General features: G+C 39.1%; 1 protein-coding gene across 4 annotated transcripts in view; it reads left to right on the top strand.

The window, feature by feature from the left end:
- Positions 1-16,955, top strand: part of CD109 (CD109 molecule) — a 71,869-nt gene that overhangs the window by 36,773 nt on the left and 18,141 nt on the right. For all 4 annotated transcript variants that reach the window (XM_082218237.1, XM_082218236.1, XM_082218235.1 and 1 more), the window contains exons 20-25: positions 618-731; positions 1,672-1,890; positions 3,207-3,348; positions 4,435-4,611; positions 14,785-14,866; positions 16,521-16,749. In XM_082218237.1, the coding sequence (XP_082074363.1) occupies positions 618-731; positions 1,672-1,890; positions 3,207-3,348; positions 4,435-4,611; positions 14,785-14,866; positions 16,521-16,749 (963 nt within the window). The remainder of the gene's footprint in view (positions 1-617; positions 732-1,671; positions 1,891-3,206; positions 3,349-4,434; positions 4,612-14,784; positions 14,867-16,520; positions 16,750-16,955) is intronic.

Below are 16,955 nucleotides of genomic sequence, written 5' to 3'. Positions count from 1 at the left end.
ATATAACATAGCTCTTCTGGTCAGGCCAATCAAATAATATCTGGTTGGTAACCCTATTTGTATCACAACAGCTACAGTCTTTAACTTACTTTAATCAGAATATGCTCAGTAAATTAGATTTTGCTCTTGAATCAGTGTCTAAAGTTATTCTAATACAGGCAACAGTAAATTCCTTTTTAAGTGTAGGAAACATGCCCCAAGAACTATCTCATACTGTAGCTATGCAAGGTTCAGGGGCTAAATGCTGTCCTGGACATATAAGAGTGCCACAGTTGTGAAAGAGACACATCTTTGTATGTGTGCGAGTTGAGAGATGGGGCAGCTGTGTTTTGGAGCCCCATATTCAATCTGTGCAGCTATACGTCAGCTTCTAGCATGCCGGCTGAGGTACTTCAAGAACTGCACGACCTACAAAATGTGCTATGTGAAAGTTGCACCCCCCATTTCTTAGCATACTGATGTTTGTTTTTAGTCAATTAAATTCTAACTGGCCAATGATCAAGGTCTGTTGTGAAAAGTTCTAATCAAAAACCATTTGCATTTAAATTGTATTCTGCTGAACAACTAACCTATACACCACAAGGGTTCACTGTTGTATTACTTTTTATATTTTTCAGTTAGAAGTCTTCCAGCCCTTTTTTGTTTCCTTAAACCTTCCTCCTAGTGTTACAAGAGGAGAAGAGATTGTTTTGGAAGTAAACCTCTTTAATTATTTGAAAGAAGGCACTGAGGTAAACATTCATTCATTTGTTCATTTTCTAATATTAGGTGGAATCCAATGGTGTCTGTACGTGAGCAGAATGGATTTCTCACACAACAATTCACATTTGTTCTCTGCACCCTTGCCTGCACGCACCCAACCCTCTGGAGCAAATTTGGGTGTGTGTAGGGAGTGTAAGTTGAGAGCAAGAGGAAGTCCTGTTGTGTGAGAGGAAGTCCATGCACACAATTTTGGATTTTGCCCATGATGTCTTGTAGTTGCCTTATCTTTGCTGTTGCCAGCTCTTAGTTAACCTTTGCTGGGGTAGTTCATGGTCTTGCTGGAACATGGATTCAGAGATAAACTGTTTTAAGTCTATCGGTTACTGACCCTAGGGGGTGGGGTGGGGAGTCATTTTGCAATCGGATTTTGTCAGTTTTTTTGTTTTGGCTTAGGCTGTGATCCTACACAGATGTTCTAAGGAGTAAGCTACCTTGAACACAGTAAGAATTGCAGCTGAGTAAACATGCATAGAATCATACTGTATGGATGGGTTTGGACAAAAGCACTGATTGAATTTTGATGCCAAATGGACTGTTTTTGGTACAATACAGAACGTTATAGCTAAGTGTGGCTTTGCCTTAGCAGAAAATTTGCACAAGTTTCACATGTTATTTTGCTTTTGACATTTACTCTGCACTTTCTTCTTTTCTCTGTCCTATCTCCTGGTGTCATATTTGTCTCACTTTCAATTCTCCTAGTTCCCAGTTGCCCACCCCCTTCTTTCTTGTTTGTGTTTTCTTGAGTGTTCCTGGGTACTCTAAGGTTGATGTATCCTGGTGGGCCCACCCACGTTATAATTGGTAGTAGTCACATCTATGTGAAATCCTTTCTGTGTCTCCTGGTAAATGTCACATTAAATGTCTTTGCTAGTAGCACAAAATGTATGTTAATTAGCCACTTTTTTATAGGTTACGGTGACCCTTGATACAAGTGACACCTTTGAAATCCTTATTGTTTCTAATGATATAAATGCCATGGGAAACCAGCGATCAGTATGGGTACCAAGTGAAGCTGCAAAGACTGTTATTTTTCCGATCAAGCCAAAGCAAATTGGAGAGATTCCCATCAGAGTGACGGCCATATCTCCCATTGCTTCTGATGCTCTTTTACAGAAAGTATTAGTGAAGGTAATTTAAATCATTATTTACACAAGCTGTTTGTGGGATGGATGACCCACTTTTAAAAGTTTCACACAATTGATAATTAGTTTTAAGTATTTATGGGAAGTTTCTAAAGGGAGTGATGATCTGAGTGTTGTAAGAACCCAATTTGTGCTTAACTCTGGACCTGTGTCTAGGTTCTGCATAAAACATGGAAGAAACATGGTCTCTATGCGGACAGGACAAAACTGAAGTGGGAAGACAGAATCTGATGAAAGGATTAGCAATATTGAGAAGGATAAACTTATTACTACAGGAAAATAATGATTCTAACAAATCTCATGTTGAAGGTTACATAATTAATATCTCAGCCATAACACATTTGCTGTGAAATAAGTCTCCTTGGTTTCTGAGGAAATTACATTAATGGAACACTGCTTGGTATTGATATATCTAAAACTGGTGATAGTGTTTGTATCTGGGCATAGCTTGAGATCAAATAATCTGTCAATTTTAGATTCTCTCTGTTCCTCATTTTTCCAGTATTAAGTTCCCTTCTCAGCACGGTTTAGCATTATGTCTGAACCAGGCCAGTCACACCACAGCTTCAGGTCGGTTGTTCACTTCCAGACCTTGAGACTTAAAGCACTTATTTCTGCACATAAAGGTGTAATACACATAACAGAACTATTTTGTAAAGTACGTGGCACATTAATTTAGTAGATCATTGTTTATGAAGTCAGGCATGTTTATATCTGAACTGGCCCTTAAGGTATGTTTGGGTTCCACATGAACCAAGACTAACATGGAAGTTGTGCACCACTTACAAACTACAGTGTTAAGCAGTATGTAATTGCAAATTGTTGAAATAAAAATGTGAAGAAGCTTTATGGTTGTTTTCTGCACAAAAATAGGCTTAAATTGTGCTCCTTGAAAACCTTCTATTAATTATTAAGAAGACCCAACTCTGTTGCAGAAAACTTCATGGCAGAAATTTATTAGTCTTGAAAAGAGTTTCTATATTGTCGTAAGATGCAATTTTGATAACTTGTTACTCAAGATTAATACAGCACATCAACTCTTGTGAAGCAAAAATCCATGGGGATATGCATTGTTGCATTTTTGCTTCATTTCCCAATATAAGCACTGCCAATGCAATCCTATACAAATGTCTACTCAGACATTATTTCTATTGAGTTCATTGGTGCTTAATCCCAGCTAAGCAGATACAGGATTGCACTCTGAGATCCGTAGAGGTCCCTGATATTGGGAGAAGTGCACAAAGAATTACCATACCTAATAACTTTTGGACATGCATCTAGTCTTTGTTTATTTTTTCACAGGCTGAGGGATTAGAACAGTCTCACTCAGAGACAGTTCTTTTGGACCTGTCCAAAAGAATAGGATTTGAAACAAAAAGACTGAACTTCACTTTTCCCTCTGATGTAGTACCTGGCAGCGAAAGAGTGCAAGTCACAGTTATTGGTAAGCATTTCACTCCTCTTACATTGTTTCATTTTGATGCCTGCTGGCAAATAAAAAGTAAATATGAAACTGAAATATCAGTAAGAGTGCTCTAATTGATTGCTGAATTATTCAGCATGCAAGTTATTTTGTTACTGGTTTGGTATCATGACTGGTTTTGAATAGATAAATTATCCCTTGCCTGTGAGAATAGGTGGAAGTGTTCCAATGTGCAGGCTATTTCTCATATAACTCATTAATTTCAGCCTCCTTTTTCATTGCTAACATACAGTGTTGGAAACAGAGATATGAAAGCTAGGAGCTAAATGGCACCTTAAACCTAGATTATGGGCGCAACAATGGAATGTCTAGGCACGCTTTTTTATAACAATAATACAAAGCTGAAAATGAATGAACTGCAGCTAAAATATTATGTTCATTTTTCACATGGTCTAATCCTTCCCTTGCCCATCACCCTAATATTCTTAACAGGGTCTCTTGTCCAGTCTTCAGAGAATAGCTGGAAGTGGGGAGGCAGAAAAAGGTCCTCCTTTCCTTCCACACTACAGCTCAGAAACTGCTTGGGCTAATGAAATTCCTTGTTGCAAAATGTGACTAGAACAATGGAAGTTTCAAACACTGCTAACATACTAGCATAGCTCTGTAGAGTATTGTATACCTGCTAGACATTTTTGGGTTTTGTTGTTGTTGGTCGGTCTTCAGTTTTATATGTAATTACCATCAAATTTTTAGAAGACATTGATGTATTATATTTTGTTTTATGTTGAGCTCCTAGTGGTCTCATATCCAGGAGGTTAATCAGGTCTGCACTTGGTGAATTTCAGCAATGCTGCAGCCTCAAATACTCTTGGCCCATTCCCTAGACTCATTATTAGCAGAAGTGATATAGAGTACTGCATATGTATGATAATTTCAGTTATTGTGTGTCTGCTTCATTGAAGTGCATGAGTATATTAGGGTATCCTTTACAAGTGATCCAATGTTTTTTCTTGAGCATAAAAGAAAACTCGTGAAGTGATTAACTCAACCTTCCACATTTCTCTACTGGCATTTCCATTACGTTGTCTTGTGAACTGTATATTTCAGGAGACATCCTTGGCCCCTCTATCAGCGGTTTGGAGTCACTGATCAAGATGCCTTACGGCTGTGGGGAACAGAATATGATCAATTTTGCACCCAATATTTATGTTCTGGACTATCTGGCCAAAGCAGGAGACCTGAAGCCCAGACTTAAATCAAAAGCTATGTCATATATGAGAGAAGGTAAGAATCTGTTTTTGGAGAAGAGCTGCCATTTATTGTGGGTTTCTATTAAGGTTTGATGGGAGAAATCATGCCTCCTGCATGGATTGCTTTCCTTTTTCCCTATACACGCCTCAGATGTGTGATGGATAGATAGAAAGGCAGAATGGGCAGAAAACTGCAAACACTGTCTGAGACAATTTTGTGAGCCCCGAAAGCTTGCCAGTAGCAGCTGTCACAATAAGAAATGACCAGGACTGTTAACACCTCCTGTAACGTGTATAACAAGGTAATTCAAATTCTACATTGCCCACACACATGGTTTAAGCATAGTTTTGCGATAAACTCAGTTTAACTGTACCTTTGGAATCCTAATACAACTGGAAACATAAAAAGATAAAAACTCTGAGAATCGGAGGAAGCTAGTTTTCTCACCCAAAACCATATTATCTGTTTCTTCTTTACTTAAGTAGAGTTGCGACATACATAGTCCTGACTTCCAAACTGCTCTTGCACCACACAGGTTGCATCCTTTTTGAACACAATTGGGCAGATTTAATCTCCAGTGTAGGACTGTTGACTTTGGTACTGTCATGTTACAACTAAATTTGGACTCGCATCCCAGATCAGTCTCCCACAAAGAAGGAACAAAGGCCACCGACAACAGAAACGGATTTGTTTGCTTTGCTGAACTCCATGGGTTGTATTTGGCCTGACAACTGGACTTTGGCCACCCTAAAGTTACACAGTTAGTTTCAAAAATAATGAACATCTGTTTTTTAAGCAACTTCTTTGAAGTTTGCAAGCAATCTGTCACTCCCTGTAGATTGATTTATACTATCATAATGTTTTTAACTTCTCCAAACATTAGTTTCATTAAAGCTATTTTTAAATGAGTCATAACTGTATTGTTACATTTGTCATTCAGTGATACATTGTTTAACTTAAATCATGCTTGGCTTTGGGATTTACAATGTTTCTTTGCATTCTTTTGCAGCCAGAATAAAAGCTATCATGGAATAGCTTTGATTTTAAAATAGAAAAATACTTCTCTCCAAATCGTTTTCTTTTGTTTTGTACAGTTGCTTCTTATGGTCCTTTTGGAAAGGCTTATATTTATACATATTCTTTTATACATTGTGATCATAGTCTACCCAGTGTAGCATAAAATAAACTTTATATCATATGTCTGAATTCCTAAAAAGTATAGGCTCCAAAACAACCTTTACAAATGTTTTTCTATACTTTGCTTGATGATTATGAATAGCTTTTGTTATGCTACGTTGTCAATAAAAATCATGCAGTACACCACCTTTTTAACATTTCTAAGTTGGAAGGTCTTTGAAAACAGTATACAATGTTCCTTTCTAAAGCTCGCCTAAAAGTTCAGTCCTACACACTTTTGTACTGAAGTAACTCCCACTGTACTGGAAGGTGTTTGCACCCTAATGAGTGTGTTTGGGATTGCAGTTGGGATTACAGTTTCTCACCCCTACTCGTAAATGACTCAGTGGCCCTTTCATGCATTACATTTGTAAGGTGTGCTTTTTATTTATGGAAATAACTGCTCTAAAAATGTGAAATGTCAATGCAACAGAGACAGGTATTGTATAGGGACACTCATCAGGAAATAGTGATTGGCAGTAGATATATTTTTTTTTTTTAGTGTATGTTCATTGACTAACCCAGGTTTGCTTCTGTCTAAACTGTGAAATGTCTCTGGTGTGTCCTCTGTAGTTTATAGTAATTGCTTCTTGACTGTCCAGTGGATCCATTGGGTCTCACTTTTCTTTTGGTAGGGTCATAGCATGTAACATGTACTCCTAACACAAAAGTAGTCCCATTAAGGTAAACTTGTGTTTTTCCTACATAGGAGATTATCTCTAGCCAAGTTGATTGTAAAATATGAAGTGACTCTAAATTATTGATTTACACACATTGAGATTATGCGTTGTATTCAACTAAGTTTTACTCTAGAGCAGACCCACCACTTAAAATTAATGAACACAACTAAGTTGGGTCCATTAATTTCAGTGGGTCTGCTCTGAATAAAACACAGTTGAATACCACCTTGTGGTTTTATTCTAACAGCCAAGTTATTCCTTTTTTTTTTTTTTTTTTTTTTAATTGAAAAACTTTATTGCAATCAGGTATACTTTCTCATACAAAAGTGATTGTATCGTAAAAAAAGATACAATACAAATAACACATTAAAACACATGCTTCTAAAAAAGAGGAATAACAAAAAAAGTAGAGAAAGAAAAAGAAAAAAGAAAAGAAAAAAAAAAAAACCAAACATCACAAAGTAAACCACTTTCAATCATTCCCTTACATACAGTTGACTTCCATTAACCTCAGCTTTGGATTAAATATTCTACATTTATCATCTGCAGTTATTTTCAATTATCTTTATATGTCGAAGGAGTTAAGCATCATCTACTGTTAAGTTATTAATTCTCAAATTAATCTCAAGGTAGCTTATAAATTTAGACCATTCTTCTGTCTTTTTTATCGGTTTATCTCGCCTAATATATTGTGTAAGTCTCGCCAATTCCAGGTATTGATATACTTTCTCCTGCCATTCTCTCATTGTAGGTATTTCTGGAGATTTCCAATTCTTTGCTATTAGAATTCTCGCAGCGGTGGTGGCGTATTGGAAGAAAGTCTGATCTGTCTTTCTTATCTCTTCTCCTATCATCCCTAGGAGGAACGCTTCAGGCTTCTTGGGAAAGTTATACTTCAAAATTTTCTTTAACTCCTCATAAACTTGACCCCAGAAACCCTTCACTTCCTCACAGGTCCACCAGATATGGAGGAAAGTCCCCACCTTATCTTTACATCTCCAGCAGGTATTATCTGCTGTTCTATACATTCTCCCTAGTCTTGCTGGGGTCAGATACCAGCGGTACATCATCTTATACATATTCTCACGTAAGTCAGCACATACGGTAAATCTCATCCCTTTTTTCCATAATATTTGCCATTTGTCATATCCTATCTCATATCCTAGATCTTTGTTCCATTTAATCATTACTTCTTTAATTAACACTTCTTTATTTTCACTTTCCAGCAATTGCCTATACATCTTAGACAATAATTTGCTATTACTCTCCATAATCTCGGTTTGGTATCTTGATTTATTTTCTCCCATACCTATTCTCTTATGTTCCCTCCATATTGCACTAACTTGGTGAAGGTGGAACCAATCCTTAATCTTCTCTTTCAATTCATCCTGTGTTCTTAATTTCCACCCTTCTTCTGTTTTAATTAATAGATCCTCATAAGTCCATCTTTTACCGGTCATATTTAGTTTCTTTATTTTAATAATATCCACGGGTGAAAGCCACCAGGGAGTATTTTGTTCAATCACATTTTTCTTCCTGTTCCAAACTTCTATGAGTGATCCCCTAATTATATGGTTAGTAAATCCTCTATGGACCTTGTCCTTTCCCTGCCAAAGGTAGGCATGCCACCCAAATCTTAAATCAAACCCTTCCAGGTCTAATAGATCAGTATCTTTCAGGGAGGCCCAGTCCTTTATCCATAGTAGGCATGCCGCCTCATAATAGAGCCTTAGGTTCGGTACGCCAAAACCCCCTCTTTCCCTAGCATCCATCAAATATTTAAGTTTCACCCTGGGTTTCTTCTCTTGCCAAATGTATTTGGTCAGGGTCTTTTGCCAATTTTTAAAGCAGGTGGTGCCTTTTATGACTGGCAAGTTCTGGAACAGGAATAGCAATCTCGGGAGGATACACATCTTAATCGATTCCATCCTCCCGGTCCAAGATAGATTCAATCTACGCCAGATGTTCATATCTTTCTTAATTTCCTTCCATAATTTATTGTAATTATCCTCAACCAAATTAATATTCTTTGGGGACAACCAAATTCCCAGATATTTCACCTTATTTACTACTTTAATATTCACCTGTTGTTCTAACTGTGTTCTTTCTTGTGCGGTAAGGTTCTTTGTTAGTATTTTAGTTTTCCCCCTATTTAGCTTGAATCCGGATAATTTGCCATACTCTTCCAAAAGTTCTATCGCCTTACTGGTGGTTTCAGATGGGTTCTCGAGGAAAAAGACTAGGTCATCTGCGTAAGCTTTTAATTTGTACTCTTTCTCTCCAATTCTTATACCCTTAATGCTCGGGGTCGTTCTTATTTTATTTGCGACTGTTTCTAACACCAAAATAAACAATAAGGGTGACAAAGGGCAGCCCTGCCTTGTACCTTTCATAATCGGAAAATACTTAGTCAAATTATTATTAACAATCAACCTGGCCTGCTGCTCTTTATAGATTGCCCTGATACCCTTCAGATAGGGGCCTCTTATACCCACCTTGTCGAGTTTTTGTAACAGGAATTCCCAAGACACACAGTCAAAAGCTTTTTCTGCATCGACAAAGATAAGGGCCGCTGGGACATCTGGTCTTGCCTCTAAAAACTCCAAAATATCTAATACATGCCGGACGTTGTCTCTCAATTGTCTACCCGGTAAGAATCCCACTTGGTCTCTATGTATATATCTATTTAGTAATTTTTTGAGTCTGCTTGCCATAATGTCTGCGAAGATCTTATAGTCGCAATTTAATAATGAGATTGGCCTATAATTTTTTAAATCTGTCTTTTCGCTTTCGGTCTTAGGGACTAATGTAATATACGCCTCCTTCCAGGAGCTAGGAATCCTCCCTTCTCGGAGAGTATTATTAATTACCTCCGTTAGTACCGGCACTAATAGATCTATCATTTTTTTATAATATTTTGCCGGTAGGCCATCCGGACCGGGGGACTTCCCGTTCTTCATTTTATTAATAGCGTCCTGGACCTCTTTTACAGACACCGCATTATTTAGATGTATACAGTCCTCTTCCGTAATGAATTTCCTTTCTTCTCGGTTTAGATAGTTCTCTATTTCTACACTGCTCTCTTCTCCTTTTTCATACAGCTTTTCAAAGAAGGCAACAAACCTGTTTTCAATATCCTCTGGATCTTCTATTACCCTTTCATCTATTATAAGTTTATTAATCACATTTTGTTTCCTTCTTTTCCTAAGCTGCCAAGCAAGTAACTTCCCCATTTTATTTGCCGACTCAAAATATTTCTGTCTCGTAAATTTAATTTTCTGTTCTACCTCTAGATTCAGAATAGCTGAGTATTGGGACCGCAGCACCCTCACCGTTTGATTGGTTATTTCGTCCGTCGGATCTAAAGCAAGTCTTCTTTCATAGTCTCTCAATTGTGCTAAAATATCATCCTTCTTTTTCTCCCTTAACTTCTTTCTATAGCTATTTTGTTGTATTAGGAAGCCCCTTAGGACGGCCTTACCAGCATCCCAAACCAGCTCTATTGGGGTATCTCTATTTAGATTCGTCTCCAAATAATCTCTCAAAGTTTTTTTTGCCATATCCAGTACTTCCTCATTTTCAAATAAATATTCGTTCATCCTCCACCTGAGCTGCCCTTTCAATTCGTTTTTAATTTCCAAGGTCAAGGGGCAGTGATCCGACAGGGTCCTGGGTAATATCTCACATCTCTTAACTCTCCATACCATAGCCCTGGTCACCCATATCTGGTCAATCCTACCCCAGCTCTGGTGTGGCTCTGAGTAATGAGTGAACTGTTTTGTTGTGGGGTTCCGATGCCTCCAGATGTCAATTAGATCTAAATTTTCCACTAACTCATTAAATGAGTTAGGGAGCTTCCCCCTGTTTACGTTCCTTTGGTTCTCACTTCTATCTATACTCGGTATTGGGACCCCGTTCCAATCTCCCAACAAAATTAACTTATACGGTTCCAATTCCAACAACATACTTTCTAATTTTCCAAAGAACTCAGTTCTGTTTGTATTTGGTGCATAGACCGACACCACGTTAATTCTTTCCCCTCTAAAATTTAATTGAATACCTAGTATTCTACCTTCTTCATCTTTACAGATTAGTCTTGGTTCCCACCTTTCTTTAGCATAGATTACCACTCCTTTTTTTTTGTTTACCTCCGAGTTTACAAATTCTATTCCTAAGTTTTTATTCACCAAAATATGTTTGTGTCTCTCTGCAATATGGGTTTCCTGAAAACAAATTACATCGTATTTTTTATTTCTCAAAACTTTTTGGATTTTATTCCTTTTAATTTTCTCATTCAACCCATTCACGTTCCATGATAAAAATTTTAAGGTATCCAACATTGTCTTAGTTCTCTAACTACTTTACCTCAAATCAAAATTCAAGTTAAAAACCGATGCCTTTGCTTCCTAGGAACCCCTCCTCTTCAACCGCCCCTTCTCCCACTGCGGCTTCTTCGTCTTCATCTCCAGAGTCTAACCCCCTCTCTCCTTGGCCTTTCACACTTCCCTCCTTCTCTTCCTTCCTCTCTCGCCCATTCCCTCTCACCTCTTCTTTACTTCGTACTCTATATTCTATCCTTCCTAACTCTTTTTCATATCTTCTTAGAAACTTCTCTGTTTCTTGTATGTCCATTAGTTTAAATTTCTTATCTTTATAAAAGAAAGAAATCCCCTCTGGGAACTCCCATCTATATTCTATTCCATTTCTCTTTAGAGCCGCGACCACTTGTCTGTAGCCCTCTCTTTTTCTTAATAATCTAATTGGAATCTCTTTATAAATGATAATGGGCCTCCCTTCAATTCTAAGTTTGTTACGGTAACTCGTCCTTAATATTAAATTTCTCATTTCAAGGGAGTTGAATATCACCAGACAGTCTCCCAAAAATTTGTTAGTTTTTAGATGCTGGGGTCTAGACATTCTAAATGCATTATCGATCGTTAAAGCTACCTCTTCCTCTGCCAAACCCAACCAATTAGAGAGCTCCTTAGTCATTTTCTTTCTTACATCTTCATTTCTTTCTTCTGCCACCCCTCTGAATTTTAAGTGGAGCTGCTTTTGTCGCATGTCGGCCATAGCAAGGTTATCCCAAATCTTGTCCTGTGCCTTATTTATTTCGCCCAACTCCTCCCTCATCCTCCCCGTTTCTCTTTTCTGTTCCCTCATTTCTTTCTGTAATTTCTTATTGGTCTCCTCAATCATTTTGGATTTTACTGACAGATCTTGAATTTTGGATGAGAGTTCTCCTACTGCCTCCTCTATTTTTTTGTCAATCAGGTCTTGCATATCCCCTAGCTTGTTTTCCATATGTGTTTCATTTTGTTTAAATTCTTCCTTTATTTTGATCCATAAGCTATCTAGATCTTTAATCTCCTCCTGACGCGATGCCTTTCTTTCTCCTGGGGTCCCGCCCATTCTCTTAAGGTCCTTCCCCTCCTTCCCCATCATTCTTTATAACACTCCCCCCTCCCAACCCTTCCTCCTTTCCTCTCAAGGAGCGTTCACCCGGGATAACCTATAATAAATCTAATCTGGCTGTACCTTCTGCCCCTGTATATAAACACCTAAGCACATAAACACCTAAGCACATAAACACGTATCAGCACATATGGGCCCTGGCGAGGCCACAATTCCCCGGGATACTCTCTTAACTACAAGAAATGTAGGGATACAAAAGATAAGGGGAGAGAAAAGGGAAACCGTGGAGGAGATGCCAATCCGGAAAATGGCGCTTAGTCACTTAGTCCGCTCCAGGCCTTGACCTTCTCTTTTGCTTCTCTTAGTCCTCTCCAGGTCCTTTACCTGCTCTCACCTGCGTCCCACTCAACATCCAATAAGAGGAGAAGGAGAGAAAGGAGAAAGGGTAGAAGGTCAGGGGAGGGATAGGTTTGCTCTTAAACGCGTAGTTGTCCTGCACCGTTTCTCCCCCAATACATTCAAGCTCAGTCCTGGTTAATATACACCGACGCTTCGAAAGCTTCCGACACTCCTCATTCAGACCCAGTCGCTGAAGAGTGCTCTGTATGGTTGGTTAGGCTCAATGCCTAGTTTCTCCGTTAAAAGCCAGCTTCTTAAAATGGCTTAAAGTAGCTCCCAAATCAGCTGTTGGCGTCACTGCTTGGAATGTCTTTTATATGACTCAGGTCGCAAATCACATATCAAACCCTTGCCGCATCTCCCTTGTCGTGTTCTTACCAACTTATCTGGATATATGTCCACAAGGGAGTCAATAGCATTGAAGAAAAGAAAAGTCAAGAAAAACAACAACGTAACCAAAAGAAGGAGCCTCTCCGGAGGACTTAAAAAAAGCGTTAATCACAGTTTATGTCCCAAGATTAGCGTTGAACTTGTTTAGTATACCTTAGTAGTGTCCGTATAGGCGTTGTATTTATCTAGTGTAGTAGTTTAATATAGTCAATAAAAATCGTTGTGGTCTATATTTATTCTCAGTTCGGTTCTAACTCATTCAGTCAGACTGATTACTAACCTCCTCACTCCTGCGACTCTCTTTCTGCGCCATCTTGACTCCGCTGCTGAGGAAAATCCCGAAATAACAAACAAAAGTTTTAAAAAAAATACCCAGACGTCTCCTAGCTTCTCACCAACTGCGCGCTTAACTAGTAAGCGCTTTGAGCAAAGAAGAACCTTTTCTCACGCTGGAGACCCCGTTCTATCTCAAGAGAATTCCAACGCTTTCGCAGTTGAAGCTCCAGGCGTTTCGCTGTGGAATCGGCACTTCCCAATTTGCGCTGGCGGTCGCCGATCTTTCACGCTCTCTCTGTCTTTGCCAGAAAGGCTAGGACGACCGCGTCCACGCTGCGGGTTGCCTCACCCCCAAGGGTTCCCCCCCTGAGGTTTCGGGGGTGCGCTGCGCCCTTGCGTCTCCCCCACACTTCCACAGCGCCCAGAAAGCCGAGAGCTAGCTTTCTGCGCTTCCTCACTGCTCGCGTCCGGAACCGGAAGTGCCCTAACAGCCAAGTTATTCCTAAAGGCTAATTCATTTGGTCATTTGATCACTTCATACAAGTATTTTTTTTAAACACATTTTGAGATATGAGTTCCTGCCAGGTGGTGTTTATATGGGTTGGTGGTTTCAGTCTGTAAACTGTAGGGATTGACTCTAATCAAAAGGCATTACAAACATCTTAGCTTTAGTGCACAAACATGGTTCTCTTTTGGCCAGTTTGTTTTACATCTGTGTGTGTGTTTGGGGAAGTATAATGGTGGTAATATGTAGTATGGATGATGTAGTTTAAAGTGCAAACTAGGAGAGATTATGCTTCCAAGCCCAGCCCTCTGATTTTATTATTTTCCTGCTGTTTGTTAAAGAGGTGCTAAGTGAATTGCACCCTTTATCTGGGTTGATTGATTTTAATTTTCCTAAATGTTTCCACCTCTGTCTCACTTCCAGAAATGCACTAGGTTTGCTCAGCAGGTGTGTTTTATGCCAGACCAATCTCCCTGCCCCCTCACCCCTCTCTCTCCTGGTACACAACAGTGATCCCCACCCGCCAATTAGACAGTGCAGCTGCTCTGTTCTACTTGGCAAGCTTCTGCCCACTTCTTTCTTCTGCTGATTTTTCACTTTCAGATTGGGAACAGAGCTAGCTTAATATATATGGGATTAAAAAACAAAACAAAACCCAAGACTTAAAGAATATTCAGGAGAGATAGATATATGAGACTATCATGGTTCAGATAACATGGGTTCTGTTAGTAAGATTACACAAGTCATTCACTTTATCTGCTCCCATGCATGCTGAAGAGTAAAATGTGAGTGCAACTCCCTGAATACAGTTTTAAACTAGAAAAGTATATTTCACATTTCACTTTATCATATAAGGTCTCTGGATAAGTGCTTCACAGAATCACTTTGTTAGCAGTGGGAATAATAATTGGGCTTGATGATGAAGGAGTTAAGTACTTTGCCCCTGAAGCTTGCTATCGGACCTTGGGCTAGTTGCCTTCTCTCAGCCTGACCTACCTCACAGAAGTCTTGTGAGGATAAAATGGCAGGTAGCGTGGGATATAAATGTAATAAAAAACATAAATCAGTATTTGAATATTCCAATTCAGCCTCCCATTACATTATGTACATCAATTAGTGCATTAGCTTTTTGATTACCTGAGACTGTAAACCCGCTGTAATAAGGAATTTCTCATAGATCTTGCTTTTTATAAGACACTGTTTTGTAGTTGAGATGCATTATTCAACCAAGCATGAGTAGCAGTTTGGTTCCTATAAGGTTTAGCAATTAGTCTGCAGTGGATGCCTAGCTGGGAGGTGATAAACCTATTGAATAAACTCAGCCCAACTGCCATACAATGCTGTTCTTATATTTCATTTCTCCAGGATACCAAAGAGAGCTTCTGTATCAAAGAGATGATGGTTCATTCAGTGCTTTTGGAAACAAAGACAACTCTGGCAGCACGTGGTAAGTGTTCAGTAAACAACGTGCATCTTTAATAGTCTTGAAGTTAGCAAGATGCATCAATTATGTTTTGGTACAGCAACCAACTGCCAAAACCAGAGTCATGTACTAGTCTTAAGTTATTATAATTCTTAGAGCTGGATGTGTACACCCGTGACTCACATCGTAGGTCCTCATATGTAGTTCTTGCATATTACCCAGAAAATGTATAAAATGTAGTTGATGTCTGCAGATTCCCCAAGGATGAAGATTACAAGTTTTAATAGCTGCACAGCAAGTACTAGGCATAAAATGCACATACAAAGTCAGTAAGGCAAATGGGAATGGCTGCACCTACAGGCTAGTATAGCTTTTCTTCTCCCAACACCAGGCCATGTTGATGCTAAGTTTGCTGCTGCTGTATTTGCAACTAGATCATTCATCAGCCTTCCCATCTTTCACCTAGGGGCATTTGCAGGTGTTCACATGCAATACTGCTGCTCCTTTGACAACCCAATTGTTGTTGGTGGCAAGGGGAAAAAATAGAGAATTTCTGGATGCCAAGTTCTAGGTTTGGGTCAAGTAATCTTTGGTGAGAGAACCCCACCAGAGATTTAAAATTATGCAGCAAAGCAAAGCATAGGAATATAGGCTGTTAGACCTTTAAAATATGCTCTGCTGAGTTCCTTCCAAAGTCCCCCTGTTCCCTTAGCATAGAAAAAGACCACATGTTTGGTAAGATAATGCTTTACTTACAAACTCTCCAAAAGTCAGATTCATGTGCTTTTCCATAGTTAGAAAACACAAGCAGTCATTGCCTTAGCTACAGTGGTGAAAGTTCCTAAATTATTGAGATAGGGACACAAGAAAGGCTTGTTAGAGCCATGCAGTGTTAGCTGCAGCAGCCAGTTCAGACATCACACGTTGAGCTTCTAAGGTAGACAGTGGGACAAAAATAGGCTTGATTACCTTCTTCCTGAGGTGAAGGGAAGTGACCTAGCTAAGCCTGGCAGGACAGCTTATTCTGTGGCATCAACTCCTTCATGCATTAATTAGAGTTATATGAGGCTGGTTATCCCTCAAATGTGTGGGTCTGGGTGAGTGTCGTGGGTCACTAAATAATTTCAGGAGAGGGGTGGAAATTGAATGATATGGCTTTAAAGGTTGAAATGCTTGGTTGCCATCTGCTATGAACTCTTGGAGGATAAAGCATTTATTCCGACTTTGCACTGTAGTTCTTGCATTGTAATTTGGCATATCCGTGCTCTCTCAATAGAAAAAGCTGCTGGCTATTTCCAAGTATTTCTTTTTAAGAGCTGCTTTGCATGTTTCACACTTGAGAATTTTTTCATAATGTTGTAGAATATGCCCTAAATACTTTTATTTATTTATCTGCACTCAGAGTTTGCATTTCCACTAAAGAGCACAGAGGAGCTTACATATGGTTCCCATATGGTCTCCTATTCAGACAGTTTACAAGGCCAGACATGTTCATGAAAATATGTAATAAACAAATTGTTCCAATTGTATGCAATTAGCACATGCAAAGCTTGTTTTAAGCCTTCCAGTGCATATATTTGTGATATTTTCTTAAACACATTGTGCAACAAGTTAAATTAAAGAATGGGATCTGTGGAAGTGTTTAATTCCTACATATTTATTCTTCACTTCTCCCTAGGCTATCGGCTTTTGTGTTAAGGAGTTTTATTCAAGCTCAGCCATTCATAGATATTGATTCATCTATCCTGGAGACAACAGCTGCTTGGATTGTTAGACATCAGAAGCACAATGGGGAATTCCAGGAGCCTGGGAGAGTGCTGCATACTGAACTGCAAGGAGGAACTAACAGCTCTGTCTCTCTTACTGCTTATATTATGACTGCACTATTAGAGTACCAAACAGATAAGGTAGCTATAACCATAGAAGCCAACTCCTAGGAGCCGAGGTTCCTTTGGTGCCCCTAATAAAATACAGTGGTACCTCGGGTTAAGTATTTAATTCGTTCCGGAGTTCCGTTCTTAACCTGAAACTGTTCTTAACCTTAAGCACCACTTTAGCTAATGGGGCCTCCTGCTGCTGCCGCGCCGTCGGAGCACGATTTCTGTTCTCATCC

Source organism: Podarcis vaucheri, assembly GCF_965113315.1.
Source record: "Podarcis vaucheri genome assembly, chromosome: 3".
In the NCBI taxonomy this organism is placed as follows: Eukaryota; Metazoa; Chordata; class Lepidosauria; order Squamata; family Lacertidae; genus Podarcis; species Podarcis vaucheri.
Note: the sequence above shows the minus strand (reverse complement) of the source record. Positions and strands in the feature narration are given on the sequence as shown.